The sequence below is a fragment of the Aquarana catesbeiana genome, linkage group LG10 (genome assembly GCF_042186555.1).
Source record: "Aquarana catesbeiana isolate 2022-GZ linkage group LG10, ASM4218655v1, whole genome shotgun sequence".
Lineage (NCBI taxonomy): Eukaryota > Metazoa > Chordata > Amphibia > Anura > Ranidae > Aquarana > Aquarana catesbeiana.
In genome coordinates this window covers 16601726-16623386 of record NC_133333.1, presented here as the reverse complement: position 1 = coordinate 16623386, position 21661 = coordinate 16601726, and the positions used below count along the sequence as shown (strand labels likewise).

At 44.6% G+C, this 21661-nt stretch overlaps 1 protein-coding gene across 1 annotated transcript in view; it reads right to left on the bottom strand.

Moving 5' to 3' along the window:
• The window catches only part of LOC141110388 (G protein-activated inward rectifier potassium channel 4-like), a 79695-nt gene that overhangs the window by 1432 nt on the left and 56602 nt on the right, over positions 1–21661 (bottom strand). Inside the window, exon 2 of the mRNA XM_073601708.1 lies at positions 13205–14161. Within this exon, the coding sequence (XP_073457809.1) occupies positions 13205–14123 (919 nt within the window). The 5' untranslated portion in view covers positions 14124–14161. The remainder of the gene's footprint in view (positions 1–13204; positions 14162–21661) is intronic.

Below are 21661 nucleotides of genomic sequence, written 5' to 3'. Positions count from 1 at the left end.
ATAGATTGGCACTTAAGATGTGCCAGGCTGTTTGCTTACAGTTTATCATTGATTGCTAGCGAGAACAAAAAAGAAAAAGAGAGGATAAATCGTATTTATTATCAGTCAGTCTATCGTTTTTACTGCTCCCCCTTTAGTTTTAGAGGCAGCGGTTGGAGGGTTACACATGCTGCGGCAGGAATTACTGACGCTTTTGGAAAGGCGCTACGTTAAGTGCCGGTTCACACCGGGGCGACCTGTCAGGTGACTTAGCCGCCCGACAAGTCGCTTTCCATGCAGTGCAATGAAACCATTTTAATGGTAGCGACTCAAGTCGCTCCGACTTAGAAAAAGGTTTCTGTACTACTTTCAGGCGACTTCGGAGCGGCTTGCATTGACTTCTATCAGGTAAGTCGTTTGCAAGCCGCGCTGAGGTCATGATGTGCGGGGCGGCTTCAGAGTCAGACGACCCAGTGTGAAACCGCACTAAATGGGGCCACTCTGCAAGTGCCTGCATCACAGATGCGGTGTTCTAGTGCGGTCTTTACCAGGTTACGATACAACGCCACCACACCACGCCTTTCAAATGCTCTCTGAAGAGCAATCCCGCTAATGCAAATCAGCCTTAAAGGGGTTGTAAACCCTTGCGGTTCTTCACCTGTCAATCAAATCCAATGACACGGGAGCCGGGGGGCGGAACCGAGTCCTGCTGTCTGTGTCAATAGACGCAGCAGCAGGACACGGGAGCGCGCCCACACGGGTTCCCCTCGAGGGAGAGCGATTCTCTTGACGGGGCACTTGAAAAGAGGAGGAGCCAGGAGCGGTGCTGAGGGACCCCAGAAGAGGAGGTTCGGGGCCACTCTGTGCAAAACCAACTGCACAGAGGATGTAGGTATGACATGTTTATTTTTTGTTTTTTTAAACAAAAAAAATAAACAACGAAACTTTAGATATCCTTTAAGTGAAAAGTTAGCACAACAGGGAACACATTTTGACAAAATATACGGCTGCACATTTTGATGTACAATTACCACTGATTTTTTTAATTTAAAGGATAAGTTCACCTTTCTGAACATGTTACATGTTATACCCGTATTTATGGTGACATGTTCAGCAACCATCCTTGCCCACCTCATACCTCATAGTGACAGCGGGCAGGGGGTCCTCTCCATGCACACGCTGTCACAATTTGAATACAGTATGGGCGTGCGGGGCTCCGCCCACACAGCTGCGTCATTCATTCACAGTTCTGTGAATGAATGAACTACAAGTACAATCTTTCATTGGAGAACACAGCTTGTAGTTCTCAATGAACTGCGATGGGCTGATGAGCGCTCTTGTAGTTCATTGATTATTCCTGTCCTCCAGTAACTGTCTGCCTGTACAGGATGTATGAGCCTGCAGACTCTCTTTACTGCCTGGCATTGCACCCACGATTGGCTGATTGCGGGTGCAATGCTCTGCAGGCTCTTAAGAAAAATATAAAAATAAATGCACATTTTTTTACCTGCAACATTTTTAGAACTATATATTTATCCTCCTAAGGACTGCCCCACGCAGATATACTGTGGCAGGGTGCGGCCCTCCTGCGTGAAATTATATACCTGTACGTGATCTCGTGCAAAGTGTCTGGGGTACATTCGCGTGTGTGCTTGCCACCGGCGAGCCGCTGCAGTTGGTCACAGCGGGAGCCAATCAGCGCAACCGCCGGACGCGATGTCCCCTGGGACCCACTGATCATTCACAGGAGAGGCAGAACTGCGGTCTGCCTATGTAAGCAGACCACTGTTCTGTCAGAGAGGAAGATGGAGATCTTGTGTTTCTGCTAAGCAGACACAGCCATCACGTTAGCGCCCATGTCCCGATCTGTGATGGGCTGTGTCCGAAGATCACAGCCATCACAGGATCGCGCCACTGCACAGCCTTCCGTGGCCACTTGTTCTGAGCGATGTAGGGGTATGTCCACCCAGAACAGGGAAGCTCTCACCCAGCTGTTTATGTACATTGGCTGGGTGGGAAGCGGTCAGAGTGATTCTAAACTCAAAAGTAAAAAAAAATACAAAATACTTGCTCTGACCCCCCCCAAGGCCCCAAGGTCCCTAAACAATTACTGCTCACGTTCCATCACTGCCCCCGGCTACAGCATCACTCTCCTTTTTACTTTAATGCTAGGAATGCTTTTAAAGTCATATTAAAAGTTTTTTTTTTTGTTTCTTTTTAAATAACAAACATGTTATACTTAGCTGCTCTGTGCAATGATTTTACTCAGAGCAGACCCAATCCTCCTCATCTCGGGTCCCCTGCCGACGCTCCAGGCCCCTCTATCTTACCCAGTGCCCCCCCCCATAGCAAGCCGGCTCATGAGCCGCTGCTCCGTGTGTCCGTTCACATTTGGAGCATGACTCGGCCCTGCCCCTGCTCTTTCCCCATTGGCTCACTGGTTGTGATTCACAGTAGTGGGAGCCAATGGCTACTGCTGCTGTCTCAGCCAATGAGGAGGGGAGAGACCCATGAGAGCCGAGGCTCTTGTGTACATCGCTGGATCAGGATGGGGCTCAGGTATGTTTTGGGGGTATGTTTTAAGAATGCATGCAGTTAAGAATAACCTTGAGCCTTTAGAACTACTTTAAGGTAAAAAGAACCACTTTAATTTTTACTTTTTCATCTCTTTCTTTTTTTTTTTTTTTTTTTACCTAAAGGACTTTTTGCACAAATCTGGATTTTTTATTAGTCATTTATGATAAGTTATTTTTATTTTTGAGCAATTCATCTCCTGTGTTTCACTTCTTGTAAAAAAACTATGGACAATATCTTTGGAAATTAAAAAAAAAAATCTTTTTTTTTTTTTTTTCTTTTTTTAACGCCAAATCATTTTCTTATTTTTTTTTTTTTTTTTTTTATGCCAAGATGTGTTTTATTGATATATTATGGGGGAGATTTACTGAAAATGGAGCACTCATAATCTGGTGCATCTGTGCATGGCAACCAGTCAGCTTCTAACTTCAGCTTGTTCGTTTAAAGTGATTGTAAAGTCTCGTTTTTTTGGGGTTTTTTTGCAAATACCTGCTCTGTTGCAGTGGATTTGCACAGAGCAGCCCCGATCCTCTTCTTCTCGGGTCCCTCTTTGCTGCTCCTGGCCCCTCCCTCCTGTCGAGTGCCCTCCCACAGCAAGAAGCTTGCTACGAGGGCCCCCTGAGCCGAGCTGCAGCTCTGTGTGTCCATTCAGACATGGAGCTGCCGTTCGGCCCCGTCTCCTCTCTTCTAATTTGCCAACCAACCTTGACAGCGCGGGAGCCAATGGCGCCGCTGCTGTGTCTCAGCTAATCAGGAAGGAGAGTCTTTGATGGCTGAGGGACTCGTAGACATCGCTGGACAGAGAGGGGACTCGGGTAAGTATTAGGGGGTGCTGGGGAGGCTGTGAATGCTGATCGGATGCCGATCAGCAGCTGTTTTTCCAGCATGCCCGTTCCACAGAACTCAGACTGGCTGCTGAAAACACAGGACGAATGTGGGACGATTTCTATTGAACCAGGCTTTAGTAAATCAACCCTTTTATGTCTTTCTGTCTTGTTCTAGACTAGAAAAAATGAAATTTGCAGTTAATTTGTCAGGTGATCAAACAAAACAATTGAGCCATTCAGGTCATTGGTTACATTTGATGACAAACGCATAATAACCCGCATAATCTAGAACTCATTTAGTTGTGATGCATTTGGCAAATGCACTGTAGGACATTAAACTGCACGCTCCTGGGATCCAAAACCGTGTTCTCTAATGTAACACTATTGGGCAAAGCTGCATAGAAACCACCCCGTACTACCCTGATGAAAATGTAATTCTCAAAATCAACAGCAGATGTCACTGTTGGATGGGGAATCCAACTATACATGGCACTCACCAGCATGCATTGCCTTATAGATACAGTAATCAGTTTTGTCAACTCTCAGTATTTTTACTGACAGCTAGTAAAAAAAAAAAAAACGGCACATTTTTCCTGCCAGTAAATGCCAGTGACAGGAAAAGGTTGGCAGTAAAAAACAGGGCTCTGACGCTCCGCCTGGAACTGCGCATCCCGAGCCAGCCGAGACCATCTGAGTACCTGCAGTGTGTTTGGGTGGGATGCATTGAGGTGAAAAAACACAGAGGGGTTACAACCCCATTAATAGTCGACAGTAGAGGTCGACCGATATATCGGCCGATATTTGGTGTTTTTTTCTTAATCGGCATCGGCCGATTGTACTGATAAAAAGGCCGATATAACTCAGCGAAGTCAATACAAGTTGCCTGTAGTCTTCTGTGAAGCACTTCTCTCCCCTCTCTGGGCAGCCAAATCTGATAAAAAGAACCTGAATTGATACAATGTTTACACTTCTGAATGAGCTGAACTCTGTGTGTAGAAGCTCTCAGTTTAACCATTTAAAGACTAAATCTTTTCTGACATTTGTTGCTTACAAGTAAAAATCCTGTATTTTCTGCTAGAAAATCACTTAGAACCCCCAAACATTATATATTTTTTTTTAGCAGAGACCCTAGGGAATAAAATAGCGGTTGTTGCAATATTTTATGTCACACGGTATTTGCGCAGCGGTCTTTCAAACGCCATTTAAAAAAAAAAAAAAAATACACTAATAAATTAAAAAAAAAAACTAAGCAGTAAAGTTAGCCCATTTTTTTCGTCCAAAAGTTTTGATTACCTGTTTTTGTGTATTTATTTTTAAGATATAGTTTTTTTTTTTATATATTTTTTTTTTTAATCTAAATTATACATACAAGTGAACTGATTGGAGGTTTGTTTAATAAATGTTTAAATGTAAAAAATTTTCTGTATCACTTTAGGTTGCTTTCACACTGCAGCGGGCATGCGTTGACGGTAAAACGCTGCTAGTTTTAGCGGCGCTTTAGCGTAATTTTAGTGGCACTATTCGGCTGCTAGCGGGGAGCTTATAACCCAGCTAGCAGCCGAGGAAGGTGTTAAATGCACCCCTGAAGTGCCGCTGCCGAAACGCTTTGCAGGCGCTTTGGCAGCGGTGCGCATTCATTTCAATGGGCAGGAGTGGCGGTATACACCGCTCCAAAGATGCTGCTTGCAGGACTTTTTTTAACATCCTGCCAGCGCATCGCCTCAGTGTGAAAGCACTCGGGATATCACACTGAGACTGCAGGGGAGCCGTTTTACAGGCGCTATTTTTAGCCCAAAAGCGCCTGAAAAACGCCCCAGTGTGAAAGGGGTCTAACTGTTAAATTTGATGAGATGAAGGGAAAAAAAAAAATCGGCCTAATATATCGGCCCAAAAAAAAATCGGCATCACATATCGGCCATCGGCCACCGAGATTTCTAAATATCGGCATCGGCCAGAGAAAAACCCATATCGGTCGACCTCTAGTCGACAGGAGCAACCTCCACCCACCCTTCACTGACTCTAGTGATCACAGTATTGGTTTATGTGTATACAGATGCTCCAAACACCTGCATATAGTTTGTGATCTTATCTCATAAATCCTAGTAACAGCCGCCTCTCTCATTGAGCCTAGCATGACTTTTCCAATTTAATTATTTCCTACCCCTGGGGGGTCCATACACACACAGATTACCTATACATGTTTTCCATTGGAACTAATCTTTCTTAACTAGGTAAGTGTGGTATCCCGCTGACAATCTCTGTGTGTATGGTGATTTGGCATCCAGACTTTCTGTTGTTATCTGTATGTGATTTCTTTATGTGTCTGTGTGTCCATTGTCTGTTTCTCACACTTCTCTTTACTAGTGTGGGATGCTATTAACCGATACCGGTGAAGGTGCTATCAATGTTTTTATATATTGAGTACGTTTTTATCGCTCAACCTTGAACTTATTAATTTGCTTTGTACTTTTTATCAGCCTTTATCACTGCCCCTTGCTGCCTTAGTAGCCGCTTTCTCCTTACCTGGGCTCCTCTTTTGTACGCCTTGTTTTCTGAGGCTGCACAGTTTCCTTTACTTGGCTGTATTACCGATCAGATTCAAACTTCTGGCGGAAAGGTTTATTCTCATCGATGACTTTGAGAACACCTGGGTCCTTCAATGCAACAAGGTTTCTATAGGACAGGGAAATGCAATTAGCGGACCTGCAGCTGTTGCAGAACTACAAGTCCCATGAGGCATAGCAAGACTCTGACAGCGACAAGCATGACACCCAGAGGCAGAGGTGTGATGGGACTTGAAGTTTTGCAACAGCTGGAGGTCCGCTAATTGCATATCCCTGCTATATGAGATAAGAGCCTACAGTGGGTGTGGCTGAGAGTGCATCCCCAGCATTACAGACAGGTACAAAAAAGGGGTTCTGAGATCCGCAGGTGGAGAGTGGAATAGACTGCCGTATATCACCGATGTCTAAAGACTTTAAGGTTTAGCCCAAATAAAAAAATAAAAATAAAAAATACGCACAAAGGTCATTACTTGTTATTGATCAATATGTCCCTTATGCTCCTGCCCACCCTTTCCGCCCAACAGTGACATCAACACAGGTAACACAAACAACCTAATCTACAAACCATGAAATGTGTCAAGGCAGATATTGATTGTCCATGAACAGGATGAGAGGTGTGAAAGTTGTGGAACCAACCTGTTCCAGTTACATAATTCTATACTTGGTGTCAGGAAGTCTGCATAGGTGTTAATTCTTCGATTCATATGGCTACATGTGTGAATTGCTGTCAAATCACCAGGGCAGAGGTGTTAAAACGTTTTTTTATGTGAAAGACAGGTGGTGTCAAAGGCCCCCAACCCTATTCAGCTATGGCTGCTTCGGTCTGACACATTGCATGGTGATTGGATTAAGGTGTCTGTGCTACCTGTGTAGATATAAATTCAGGGGTATGTTTCCTGATACTCATTAAAGTGATTGTAAACCCTCACCTTGCAAAACAACCCATTCAGTTTAACCACTTAAGCCCCGGACCAGTTGGCTGGCCAAAGACCAGAGCACTTTTTGCGATTTCGGCACTGCGTCCCTTTAACTGACAATTGCGCGGTCGTGCGACGTGACTCCCACCTTTGCGTTTTTTATTTTTTGCGCTATAAACAAAAATAGAGCGACAATTTTGAAAACTTTTTGCTATAATAAATATCCTCAAAAAATATATAAAAAAACAATTTTTTTCCTCAGTTTAGGCCGATATGTATTCTTCTACATATTTTTGGTAAAAAAAATTGCAATAAGCGTTTATTCATTGGTTTGCGCAAAAGTTATAGCATCTACAAAATAGGGGTTAGTTTTATGGCATTTTTATTATTAATTTTTTTTTTACTAGTAATGGTGGCGATCTGCGATTTTTATCGTGACTGCGACATTATGGCCGACACATCGGACAATTTTGACACATTTTTGGGACCATTGTCGTTTTTACAGCGATCAATGCTTAAAAATTGCATTGATTATTGTAAAAATTACACTGGCAGTGAAGGGGTAAACCACTAGCTGGCTGGGGAGTGATTCCAACTGTTAGGGGGCGTGGCTAAGAGTGACACTTCACTGATCACTGCTCCCGATCACAGGGAGCTATGATCAGTGACAGTGTCATTAGGCAGAACGGGGAGATGCTTGTTTACATTAGCATCTCCTCGTTCTTCTTCTCCGTAAAAGACGATCGCGGGTATTCCCGCGGACATCGAGTCTACGGGACCCGCGATTACACTCACGGAGCTCGTGACAGGTACGCCCATTTGCCCAGCCATGCCATTCTGCCGATGTACATGCACATGCGACGGTTGGCAAGCGGTTAAACACTTTAGTACCACGCCATAGCCAAAAGACAGCTACAGTGCGGTACTATGGACATCCATAGACATCCTCCCAGAACCCTGCTTCCTGCGCACCTCTTGTGTTGTGCATCGGGTTCGCTCTGTGACTGCTGTGTCCGATCACAGGTTGGGGTTAAGGGCCAATCACAGTGGCCCTGTACCATGTGATCAGCTGTGTCCAATCACAGCTCTTCACATGTAAACAGACTTGCTGGTTATTGGCAGTCCTTTCCTCACGCTCTGTGTTTGTGTGAAGAAAGGACTGTCCATACCCGGCAAGCCTGTTAGCACATTATTTACTCTGATAATTAGGACACTGATTATAAGTGTCCTGATTATCAGTGCTGCCTATCGGTGTCCATCAGTGCCGTCTTATCAGTGCTGCCTATCGTGTCCATCAGTGCCATCTTATCAGTGCTGCCTATCGTGTCCATTAGTGCCACCCTATCTGTGTCCTGATTATCAGTGCTGCCTATCGTGTCCATCAGTGCCACCCTATCAGTGTCCTGATTATCAGTGCTGTCTATTAAAGCCACCTATCAGTGCCCACCTCAATTGAGCACTCTCATCATTGCTGCCTCAACAGTGCACATCAGTGAAGAAGAGAAATTACGTATTTGCAAAAATTTATAACAGAAAATAAGACATTTTTTTTTTTCTAAAATTTTCAGTCTTTTTTCATTTGTTTAACCTCCCTGGCGGTATGATTCTTTCTGATTTTAGGTGCTGAAAGCGGTACATATATTTTGCATGGAAATTTGGCGTTTTATATTGTAGGTCTGTAAATCTTAACAATAACACACTTAAATCTGTCCAAACCAGAGTCTAGTAGATATCCCGGGTATGATAAAGTTTGAAACACAAAAACATAAATTATAATATAATAAATAAAAATAAATAATTAAAAAAAAAAAAAAATAAATAGTAATAAAATAAATTTCCCCACAATTCACTATCGCTCAATTCTGCAAGTGTTCTAATTTACTATCGCTGTTTTCTAGCTGGTCTAAAGCCACTTTCTAAAGGGACACTTTTTGGTTGCTATGGACAATCTCCAGTTTCCAGGCAGAAAGAACAGTGTATATCATGTAAAACTGCATGCAGGGCATGGGCCAAAGCACTGGGGACAAAAGGGATGTGAAATCATTTCATACAGTACTGTAATCTGTAAGATTACAGTACTGTATGTGTTATGATTTTTACTTTTTTTTTAATTTGCCGCCAGGCTCCGCCCCCGTGCGTCGCGCCGCTCGCAGGGAACGGAGCCTGGCACGGAGAGGCTTCGGAGGAGGACGGAGCCCTCGGACACTGCGGGTGACATCGCAGGATCCCGGGGACAAGGTAAGTAACGCTGCCCCAGGATCCTGCAATGCGATCCCGAGTGTGGCTCGGGGTTACCGCTAATGGTACTGAATTTTAACCCCGAGCCACACTCGGGAAAACCGCCAGGGAGGTTAACAAAAAAAAAAATAAAAACCCAGTGGAGATTAAATGACACCAAAAGAAAGTTCTATCTATCTCATAAAAATTATAAAAAATAAAAAAAAGTGTTGCATGACCGCTCAATTGCCATTCAAAGTGCGACAGCAGCAAAGCTGGGTTTACACTGCCGCACGGAGCAGCTCACAGCAGGGGTCCGGTGCGTCCCTGTTCACTGTTTCAGGTCTGATTTCAGTCCAGAGTTTTGGCTGAATTTGGACCTGAAATGAACCAAAAGACACTCACAGGATCCTGTGCAATTCGCACCGGACCTGCTCCGGAGATGTGTGAACTGTCTCCATAGAGAGCCGGTCACAGTCTCCTGACATTGGAAACCCGCATCCCATTCACATAAGTGTGAACCCAGCCTAAAAGGTGGAAATTGGACTGGGCAGGAAAGGAGTAAAAGTGCCCAGTATTCAGGTGGTTAAAGTGTCCAATTGATCTCAACGTCCTGCCACATTTTTGTAGCTGCTGACTTTTAATAAACAAACAAATAACCGGAACTCTGCTTTAAGCACGGATAGTGCATTTCTGTTTTACATGTAGAAAATACATATTCTTAAGGCCCCTTTCACACTGGGGGCGGGAGCAGCGTCGGCGGTAAAAAGGCGCTATTTTTAGCGTCGCTTTACCGTCGTTTTAGCGGCGGTATTCGGCTGCTAGCAGGGGCGGTTTTGCCCTCCTGCTAGCAGCCGAGAAAGGGTTAAGACCACCGCAAAGCGCTGCTGCAGCAGCGCTATGTCGGCGGTATAGCCGCGCTGCCCCATTAATTTCAATGGGCAGAAACGGTGAAGGAGCCATGTATCCAACTTTTTTTTACCGTCCTGCCAGCGCACCGCTCCAGTGTGAAAGCCCTCGGGGCTTTCACACTGGAGACACAGCAGCAGCTCTTTCAGGATGCTTTGTAGGGGTTATTTTTAGCGCTGTAGCGCCTGCAAAGCGCCCCAGCATGAAAGGGGTCTTACAAGCAGTAAGTAAACTTTAAAATTGCCCCAATGACCTATGTAGCTGCAGGCGCCGCATCATTGGATTTGATTGACAGCAGAGGGAGCCAATGGCTGCGCTGCTATTAATCTGTCCATTCAAGAGCCGAGAACCCCGGGCAAAGAAGAAGAGCACGTCTCTGCCGTGGGAAATTCCAGGGCTCAGGTTAGTAAAACGGGGGGGGGGGGGGGGGGGGGGCTGGTCACTGCCAGGTGTTTTTTCACCTTAATGCGAGGATTTTCAACTCCTTTAATAGATGGAGAGTTGAAAAAATGACTGAAGGTCCACTTTAAGAGGGGAGAGTGGAGTACTGAGACTTGACTAAAAGGAAGTCAGTGCTTCAATTTGAATCTTGAGGATTGAATATTGCACAGTGCCCACAGTTACAGAGGTCAGTATGCTCCTTATTTTACCCACTTGAGCTCTGGAAGATTTTATCCCCTTCATGACCATGCCATTTTTTGCTATTCAGCACTGCGCTACGTTAATTGCGAGGTACCCAAAGGAAATTGATATAATTTTTTTCACATAAATAGAGCTTTCTTTTGGTTGTATTTGATCACCACTTGGTGTTTATTTTTTTCAAAATAAACGAAAAAAAGACCAAAGTTTTGAATTTTTTTTACTTTCTGTTATAAAACATATAAAACTTTTTTTAAAAAATCTAATTTTTTCATAAATTTTGCCTAAAATGTATTCTGCTACATGTCTTTGATAAAAAAACAAAACAAAAACACAATAAATGTATACTGATTAGTTTGCGTAAAAGTTAGAGCGCCTACAAACTACAGTATATGTACTTGATTTATTTTTTATTTCTTAATACTACTAAGAGCCCGTGCACACTGGGGCGGTATGCAGGCGCTATTGCGCTAATAATAGCGCCTGCAAACCGCCCCGAAAGTGCCGCTGCTTTCATTCCAGTGTGAAAGCCCCGAGGGCTTGCACACTGGAGCGATGCGCTGGCAGGACGGTAAAAAAAGTCCTGCTAGCAGCATCTTCGGAGCGGTGAAGGAGCGGTGTGTATACCGCTCCTTTACCGCTCCTGCCCATTGAAATCAATGGGACGGCGCGGCTATACCGCCGGCAAAGCGCCTCTGCAGAGGCGCTTTGCGGTGGTATTTAACCCTTTCTCGGCCGCTAGTGGGGGGTAAAACCGCCCCGCTAGCGGCCGCATACCGACGGTAAAACGCCGCTAATAATAGCGGCGTTTTACCGCAGACGCCGCCCCCCGCCCCAGTGTGCAAGGGCTCTAATGGCCCAAATCATTGGGTGGAGGGGGGGTTATGGTGTGGGGTTGTTTTTCAGGGGTTAGGCTTGGCCCCTTAGTTCCAGTGAAGGGAACTTTTAAGGTGTCAACATACCAAGACATTTTGGACAATTTCATGCTCCCAACTTTGTGGGAACGATTTGGGGATGGCCCCTTCCTGTTCCAACATGACTGCGCACCAGTGCACAAAGCAAGGTCCATAAAGACATGGATGAGCGAGTTTGGGGTGGGGGAACTTGACTGGCCTGCACAGAGTCCTGATCTCAACCCGACAGAACACCTTTGGGATAAAGTAGAGCGGAGACTGCGAGCCAGGCCTTCTCGTCCAACATCAGTGCCTGACCTCATAAATGCGCTTCTGGAAGAATGGTCAAACATTCCCATAGACACACTCCTAAACCTTGTGGACAGTCTTCCCAGAAGAGTTGAAGCTGTTATAGCTGCAAAGGGTGGGCCAACTTCATATTGAACCCTATTAAGGGTTCCCCTACTAAGACTGTGACGCCAATAAAGTTCATGTGCGTGTAAAGGCAGGTGTCCCAATAATTCTGACAATATAGTGTATGTGTAATATGTTTAAAGTGTGCTGCTTTTACTAATAGATCTCTTAGTTTCTCATCCCTGCAAAGAAACAGAGAGATCGGTCCCTCTGTACAGAGCTCTGTGTTGATTGCCAACACAGAGCTCTGGGCTTGTACACAGCCAATCAGCAGGTCGGGGGGGGGGGGGCGGCGGTCTGCATGTAATTAAAGCTTATTTAGTCCTTGTAAATATTTGATTGACTGATTGACCTTAGCCTACCTAAGTGTAAATACCTGAATTTTACTTGTTATTGACATCTTGCACTGTACAGTGGAACTCAGATTGTGAGAGAAAGAAGTAGGAAAAAAGGAGCCAGTCAGTTGCCCTGCAGAGCTCATGTGCTAACTGAGGGACATGCTGATAGGGGAAGAGAACAGAGTGAATGAGCTCATCAGTCTGCTGCTTTTGCTTTCCCAGTCCAGTCACAGGCTGGGGGAGAGACAAGATCTATAAGTACTACTGAAATAAAGCAGAGAAAAATCTGTGATGTTCAGCTTCCACTGGGATTTTTCAGGTATGACACATGCATACTTGCACTGGTCCAAGCTGGACCAATGCAACTATGCAAAAATATGCATAGCTAAACTTCAGCATTAACAGAAATAATAAACAAAAGCAAACAAACAAAGTACAAAACCCACAATGCTCTGAGATACTGGTGTTGTGCATACACTTGTAATAAATTAAATGAAACCAATCTTTGCTGTCTACTAGATACGCTGGATGAATAATCTTCTGCACACTTCCGGCTGTGTTTGATGTCCGGTCCCCAACTGAGCCCTGTGTCTCCTCCATCAACCCCTACTTCACCACTTTGTCCTATAATGTCGCAGAGGCCAGGTTATAAAAACCAAAGTGCCAGGCGTCTGACACTCCCGGGCACTGAAGATTTTTCCCTGGACACCCAGGGTGTTGTGCGCTGAAAATGTTTCATCCAGCATTTTTTGTAAAGACAGCAAAGATTGGGTGTGTGGGCAGCGGGAGGGATAAGTAGTAACCCTTTTTTTTTGCCGAGAATATTTATTTAAAAACGTTTTTATTAGCATTTTTTTATATCAAAGTAGTTCCAGACTTCAGGATCTGGTTATACTGTATTGCCATGCCAAGTGTTTCAATACAATGCCTTACCCGTGGCTTCGACCATCCCTTCCAAAATAACTACAATCTCGAATTCTTCTTTCCCCAACTGCTCTTTGGAGATCTCCCAAAAGGGGCTATGTTCATTGAACTCGTGGCAGATGATTAGCGGAGAAACCAAGAAGAGGCGGTCATCCCCGGTGTCAAAACCCACATTGATGTCTGTCTGATTAAGAGGGATAAACTCGCCCTCCTTTGTTTGTTTGGATTTGATCATTTTGGCCCTTATAGATGCCTCCACGATATGCGAATTCCTCAGATCTCCAACCCTGAACATCAAACAGAGTTTGCTGTCCCTCACAGAGATGACGGCCATATTGGAGAACATAAGGGTCTCCGCTCGTTTCTTTGGCTGGGAGATCTTAACAAACATGCAGCCCACCATGAACGCATTAACAATGGAGCCAAGAATGGCCTGGACCAACAAGAGAACAATTCCTTCTGGGCACTTGTCCGTGATGACCCTGTATCCATACCCAATGGTGGTCTCTGTCTCAATAGAAAAAAGAAAGGCTGACACAAACCCGTTTAACTTGTCCACACATGGTGTCCACGTTGAATCATCTATATGGTCAAAGTCCCCACGGATATAGGCAATAAGCCACCAAATGAATCCAAAGAAAATCCAAGTGATTGTATAGACCATGGTGAACACCAGTAAATTAAATCTCCATTTGAGGTCTACCAAGGTGGTAAATATGTCCGTCAAGTATCTGTACCTTTCTCTGACATTTCCGTGGTGGACATTACACTTTCCGTCTTTCTCCACATACCTCTGCCGTCGCTTCTTTTCCGGCTCCGCCATGACCATAGTTCGGTTTGTGGCCACCAGCGACGGGTTCTGTACTTGCTTGGGCACCTTAACTCCCCTGCCCTCAATGTCCTGATCTAAAAACTTGCAGGTATTCATCTTGACTCGACCACACGTGGAGCACCGTCACTCCTGACCTGAACAGAGAGAAGAAAGGTCACGTATCGAAGAGAGCACATTAGATCTTTCTCTACAGCTATGCAGCATTCATATCAAATTACTAAAGTTCAAAAATAAAATACCAACCCCCCCCCCCCCCCCGTCTCAAGAATTAACATACCAGCACAAAAAATATTAAACATAATTTAAATTAAGTGCTGAATGCATTTATTTCTAATTAAATTAAGCAGATGTGTGCATTTGCATTGTTTTTGGAACGATGTTGGAAGGCTTCACATGATTTAATTTACTGAGCTAAGAAGGAACAAGCTCACATAGAGATTGTACATTAATTACACGATTATGCTCCATTGCCTCGAATATATTTCACCCAACAAGGTTCTGGAGAAGACGAAATCTGGCTTTATTCAAGAGAACATTTCATTACAAAAATGCTTACAAACTATTCCAAGACACTAATTGAAATCAAAGTTTTGTGACTGATTGAATTGTGGGAGATGTTTAGTAAGCCATCCGTGAGAAAACTATTGATGATTTTTTTTTTGTGTGTGTGTGTTTGAAGTTCTTTAAAGCTCAACCCCCTGTGGGAGGTTCTCTTCCAACCCCCTATGGAGGCCAGTGTTAAAGTGGTTCCAAAAGCTTAAAGTTTTTTTTTTTTTTACCTTCATGCATTCTATACATGAAGGTAAAAACCTGTGTGCAGCAGTCCCCCAGCCCCCCTAACACTAATACGCGTTTCACACATACATCTTGTGCTTAATCATTGATTAAGCACAAGATGTATGTGTGAAACGCGTCTACGTGACCACAGTTTGGTGTCATTGGTGTTATCTTTGTGAAACAAAATAAAAGGCAATCGGAAGTTCTGGATGTGCAGCCATTTCTTTCTTCTTTCCAAGTTTCCCACGGAGGCAGGCCTGGGCTAGCACTCTGCAAGATACTCCAATCAGCCTTATCTTTATACACCTGGAGCAGCGGTTCTTTTTCTTGTAAACTACCCCCTAATACTTGCCTGAGCTCTCTCTCTATCAATGTGCATGAGAGCCTCAGCTCTCCAGGGACACTCCTTCCTCATTGGGTGAGATAGCATTGGCTCCCGCTGCTGTCAATCACAGCCAGTGAGCCAATGAGGAGAGGGGGCGGCTTTGTGTGAATGGACACACACACAGCCGCAGCTCAGGGACAAGCCTGCTTGGGTGCCCCCATTGCAAGCTGCTTGAGGAAGGGACCAAGAGGGCCAGCGAGGGACCTGAGAAGAGGATTGGGGCTGCTCTGTGCAAAACCATTACATAGAGCAGGTAAGTATGACATGTTTGTTATTTAAAAAAAAAAAGAAAGCTTTTAATATCACTTTAATTTTTGTGTCAAATTTAGATTTAGTTTTAGTCATATAGTCTTTTGAAGGGTACTGTCTAGAGCTGCACGATTCTGGATAAAATGAGAATAACAATTGTTTTGCTTAGAACAAAGATCACAATTCTTGTGGCCTTACATCATCTGTCACATCATGCAAAAAAATTGGGCTAACTTTACTGTTTCACTTTTTTTAAATTTCATTGAAGCGTATTTTTTCCAAAAAGATTGCGCTTGAAAGACCTTTGCGCAAATACCGTGTGACATAAAATATTGTAACAACCGCCATTTTATTCTATAGAGTCTCTGCTAAAAAAAAAAAAATATATATATATATATATATATATATATATATATATATATATATATATATATATATATAAAATGTTTGGGGGTTCTAAGTAATTTTGTAGCAAAAAATACTGATTTTAACTTGTGAGCAACAAATGTCAGAAAAAGGTTTAGTCTTGTTAAGTGGTTAAACTGACCTCATTTACAGACTGAAGTTCATTCCTTTGATCTAAAAGAACTAAATGTTACATTTTATCTCTTCTCTTCTTTATCTCTCAGCTGTGGATAAACATTTGCCAGCTTTTTTTTTTGACAGCTCTGAGCAGAGAAGGGCTCTGTACTGTTTACATAGAATCGTAGAAATGCCAGATTAACCACTTAAGCCCCGGACCATTTGGCTGGCCAAAGACCAGAGCACTTTTTGCGATTCGCCACTGCGTCGCTTTAACTGATGATTGCGCGGTCCTGTGACGTGGCTCCCAAACAAAATTGGCGTCCTTTTTTCCCCCACAAATAGAGCTTTCTTTTGGTGGTATTTGATCACCTCTGCGGTTTTTATTTTTTGCGCTATAAACAAAAAAAAATTGTCAATTTTGAAAAAAAACGCATTATTTTTTACTTTTTGCTATAATAAATATCCCCAAAAAATATTTTAAAAAACCCCATTTTTTTCCTCAGTTTAGGCCCATACGTATTCTTCTACATATTTTTGGTAAAAAAAAATGCAATAAGCGTTTATTGATTGGTTTGCGCAAAAGTTATAGCGCCTACAAACTAGAGGATAGTTTTATGGCATTTTTATTAATAATTTTTTTTTACTAGTAATGGTGGTGATCAGCGATTTACTACGACATTATGAAGGACAGATCGGACACTTTTGGCGCTATTTTGGGACCATTCACATTTATACAGCGATCAGTGCGATTAAAAATGCATTAATTACTGTGTAAATGTGACTGGCAGTGAAGGGGTTAACCAGGAGGGGGCGCTGCAGGGGTTAAGTGTGTCCTAGGGAGTGATTCTAACTGTAGGGGGGATGGGCTACGTGTGACGCGACACTGATCACCGCTCCCGATCACAGGGAGCGGTGATCAGTGTCCTGTTATTAGGCAGAATGGGGAAATGCTTGTTTACATCAGCATTTCCCTGTTCTTCCTCTCCGTGAGACGATTGCGGGTATCCCCACGGACATCGGGACCCCAGGACCCGCGATCACACTCACGGAGCTTGCGGCAGGCGCGCACGCGACAACGCGGCGGCAAATTTAAAGGGACGTACCTGTACGCCCATTTGCCTGTCCGTGCCAATCTGCCGACGTAAATGTTCGCGCGGCTGTCGGCAAGCGGTTAAGATGCAAAACAATTACACAGGGCAGGTAAGTATAACATGTTTGTTATTTTTACCTAAAAAAAAAAAAAAAAAAAAAAGGAGACTTTGTTATCACTTTTAGCTTATTTGGCTGTGTTTCTCCTATGGATCACAGGAAGTGCAGTTTGTTCTGCACTCCTGTGACCTGTTTTCAGCCAGCAGCAGGCTAAAGCCCGCTGTTGGCTGACGTCACAGTGCCGGTCGAGGCTTGGAAAAGATTACGACTTTACAGTTGGGATCCGCCCAGATTCCTGGACCAGCAGCTGGATCAACCTCTCAGCGAGCCCCTGAGAGCCTGAGCCAGCCGCTCCCGCCCTCTGTACAGCTCAGTGTTCCAGTGAGTGCTGGAGGGGCAGAGCAGGGAGCCGGTAAATTCAGGCCGAGGACCCAGAGCTTGAGCAATCAACCGTGTTTGATCGCTCAGCTCTCGGTCTGGGGTCGGCAGGGGACAGATGCAGCATCCGAACGATGCTGCATCCACCAAGCTGAGTATAATTTTGTTTTCTCAAGAATCCCATACTTCTCTTTTAATAGTGGGGGCCACATCGCGGCACAGCAGTCTTACTGCTGTCGTTTTTGCTACATACAAACAGCAATGAATAAAATTATGTACACATCATTTTCCCTTTAAGGTAATATTTAAATTCCAAGATCTTTGAAAGATTAAAGAATGTCTTTCATCGTCTGCTAGTAAATCATACAAGACACATAAATTAGGCGGCGAGGGCCTGTACATTTAATTAATTTAAATATTTAAGCAACGTAAATAATTAAATACAGGAGTGTATCCAGGAGCAGGCCAGGCGCTCCCACTACTCTGCATTAGAAATTTACGGCGCGTGGTAATTGTCTTTATTACATTTTCATGCGCCGTGAACTCGTGTATGGGCTCTGCAAACAGAAATGATCGGGATGAGTGACTGCAGATGCTGCAGAGGCACGAGTGGGGATCAGGTAACACAGGGAGTAAAAACTGAGCCGCACCATGGTAAAATCACTCACAAGTGCTCCCAAAGCAATCTACTTTAAAGGAGTGTATCACTTTACCTAGATGTTTATCCCTACCCCCTTTAAAGTGATATTAAAGGTATTTATATATATATATATATATATATATATATATATATATATATATATATATATATATATATCAAACATGTCATACTTACCTGCTCTGTGTAATGGCTTTGCACACAGCAGCCCCGATCCTCCTTTGCTTGGGTCCCCTGCCGACGCTCCTAGCTCCTCATCTTCTCTGAGTGCTCCCACAGCTGCTTGCTATGGGGGCACTCAAGCATGCTCGCTCCCGAGCCCCGCTCTGCATTCTTTAGACACACAGAACGAGGCTCGTCCCCGCCCCTGCTGCCTCCTCACTGGCTGTGATTGACAGCAACTGGAGCCAATGGCTCTTGCTGCTGTCATTTAGCCTTCCAAGAGGCAGAGAGCTGGGAGAGGAGGTATTAGTTGGGGCTGCATATTAAAAGGTTTTTTTTACCTTAAAGCGGAGTTCCGCCGTTTTTTTTTTTTTTTTAAGTCAGCAGCTACAAATACTGCAGTTGCTGACTTTTAAAATATGAACACTTATCTGTCCAGGGCGCCCGCGATGTCGGGTGCTGCCGCCACCATCCTCGGTAAGGGAATCAGGAAGTGAAGCCTTGCGGCTTCACTTCCTGGTTCCCTACTGCGCATGCGCGACTCGCACTGCACTATCCCACTGGTCCCTGCTGTTTTCTGGGACCCGTGTGTCTCCCAGAATACAGCGGGTGGGGGGGGGGACGGGAAGTGGCGTAGATACGTGCGGGTGGCTCGGGTATCTATGCCCGGAAGTGGGAGCAAAATACCTGTATTAGACAGGTATCTGCTCCCCCCTCCCCCCTGAAAGGTGCCAAACGTGACATCAGAGGGGGGGAGGAACCAGAAAAGCAGAAGTTCCATTTTTGGGTGGAACTCCGCTTTAATGCATAGAATGCCTTTAGAACCACTGTAACCACTGGATCACCTCTACATGTGGCAGAATGGGGTACCGCCCTTCCGCTACCACTGCCTTTGCTTGGCTCTCACATCCCATCGGGGGGGGGGGCCCGATATCAAAGCGACCGGCTGCATCTGATGCCCAAGACAGAGTGAAAAGGACTGACGTTATTTCTTCCCCTCTGTGATGTCAGAAACTGGAAGCAAGAAGGATTTCATCACCTCTGTTTTCCATCTTGTTGTAAACAAGCCATTCCCAGCTTGTAAAGGAACTGATCAAACCGATCTCAGTTTGATCAGATATTTTGGAGGGCAGAGGAGAGATCTGGGGTCTAATAGACCCCAGATCTCTCAATAAAGAGAGATTTGCCAAATAAAGTTGATTTAAAAAAATGTAAAATAAAATAAAAAATGTGAAAGTGCCCCTATGCTCACACACAAAGGTGAACACGCATATATAAATGGTAATTTCACCACACATATCACCGCAAATGTCAGAGCAAGAGCAATAATTCTAGCACCAGACCTCCTGTGTAAACTGGTTGCCATTTTTTTTTCTTTCATCTGGAGAATGGTGAGCAGGGGCTTTCTCAGCACACCCTCCTGCCTGCATGCCTGAGCGAAGGGCTAATGGATTCCAGGAAGTAAATACTACATAAATCATCTGCCCTTACTTTGGATGGCTGCAGCTAGAAATGCTAGGGGTGTTTTTCAAGGTGATTTCGCAGCAAAATAAAGTTTGCTTTGAATATTAAAATAAAATAAAAAAGTGTTTTTGGTTTGTGGTGCTCCACTTTAAGTATGGTTTGTCCTCCAGGCCCTCAGGATTCCCCCATGCCAATTTTAAGGATCTTTTGTCCTCCAGGCCCTCAGGGTCCACCCATGCCACTTTAAGAAACTTTTGTCCTCCAGGCCCTCAGGGTCCACCAATGCCACTTTAAGAAACTTTTGTCCTCCAGGCCTCCAGGGTCCGTCCCATGACACTTTAAGAATCTTTTGTCCTCCAGGCCCTCAAGGTCCGTTCCATGCCACTTTAAGGATCTTTTGTCCTCCAGGCCCTCAAGGTCCGTTCCATGCCACATTAAGGATCTTTTGTCCTCCAGGCCCTCAGGGTCCGCCCATGCCACTTTAAGGATCTTTTGTTTACTAGGCCCCCAGGGTCGGACCATGTTGGTATCAGCTGGCACGTCCCTAACTTCATAAATGCTCTTAGCTGAACATCAAGCCTGCAGCAGGGGGCATTGCCCTTAAGTTATAAACGATTAAGATGGTGCTCCACTTCAAGTATGGTTTGTCCTCCAGGCCCTCAGGATCCGCCCGTGCCAATTTTAAGGATCTTTTGTCCTCCAGGCCCTCAGGGTCCACCCATGTCAATATTAAGGATCTTTTGTCCTCCAGGCCCTCAGGGTCCGTCAATGCCACTTTAACAATCTTTTGTCCTCCAGGCCCTCAGGGTCTGCCCATGCCACTTTAAGGATCTTTTGTCCTCCATGCCCTCAGGGTCCGCCAATGCCAATTTTAAGGATCTTTTGTTTTCCAGGGCCTCAGGGTCCGTTCCATGCCATTTTAAGGATCTTTTGTCCTCTAGGCCCTCAGGGTCCACCCATGCCACTTTAAGGATCTTTTGTCCTCCAGGCCCTCAGGGTCCGTCCCATGCCACTTTAAGGATCTTTTGTCCTCCGGGCCCCCAGGGTCGGCCCATGTTGTTATCAGCTGGCACGGCCCTAACTTCATAAATGCTCCCAGCTGAACATCAAGCCTGCAGCAGGTGGCATTGCCCTTAAGTTATAAATGATTAAGATGAGCTGATATAACATGCCAGCCTGGCAGATGATGGTGCACAGATGGCCGCTTTCCCCGCGCTGCTACTCAGCAACTAGCCGTTGCGCGTTCCTGAATGCTCGCCAAAACAACACAAAGTGTCCAGCATTCAATTAAAAGACATTCAGCATAAAATAAAGCTCCTACTTATGGATTTGGCAGAGGGAGATAAGGAACATAAGTGTGTGGCAGGATCAGCCTCTTGATTGCCTTTGCCAGGTCGATCAATGAGAATCATAAACAGCCGCCAGTTATAGGCTGAATATTTGTCTTTTCCCGCTGTGGACTGGAGGAAAAGTAAAAAACTATGAGATTATTTTATATATATAAAAATAAATAAATTTTCAGCAACCAATCAACAACTTTCAGCAATAAAACGAAACTCCATTAATGTTCCATCTGAATCTAGTTAATAAACCAGCTGAACCGTCATAAAACTCATTACTCTGTAAGGATAAGCGTCTCATAAGCTCGACTCCCCCCCCATCTCCTTAAACCTCCAGATGTTCCCCTAGTCCGTCTGCTCCAATTAACGTCGCCGAAATGCTCTGCGGCGTATTCATGCGCGCCTTACAAGAGCGCGCGGCTCGAGCCCTTGAATAAGACTTGTTAAAACTGAGAGCAGCTGACAGGAGTCACCGCCGTCCGTAGGGGAGGCTCGTAGAGGAGACACGATGCATCAAGATCAAATCTACAGTCTTCTCCCGCAACGT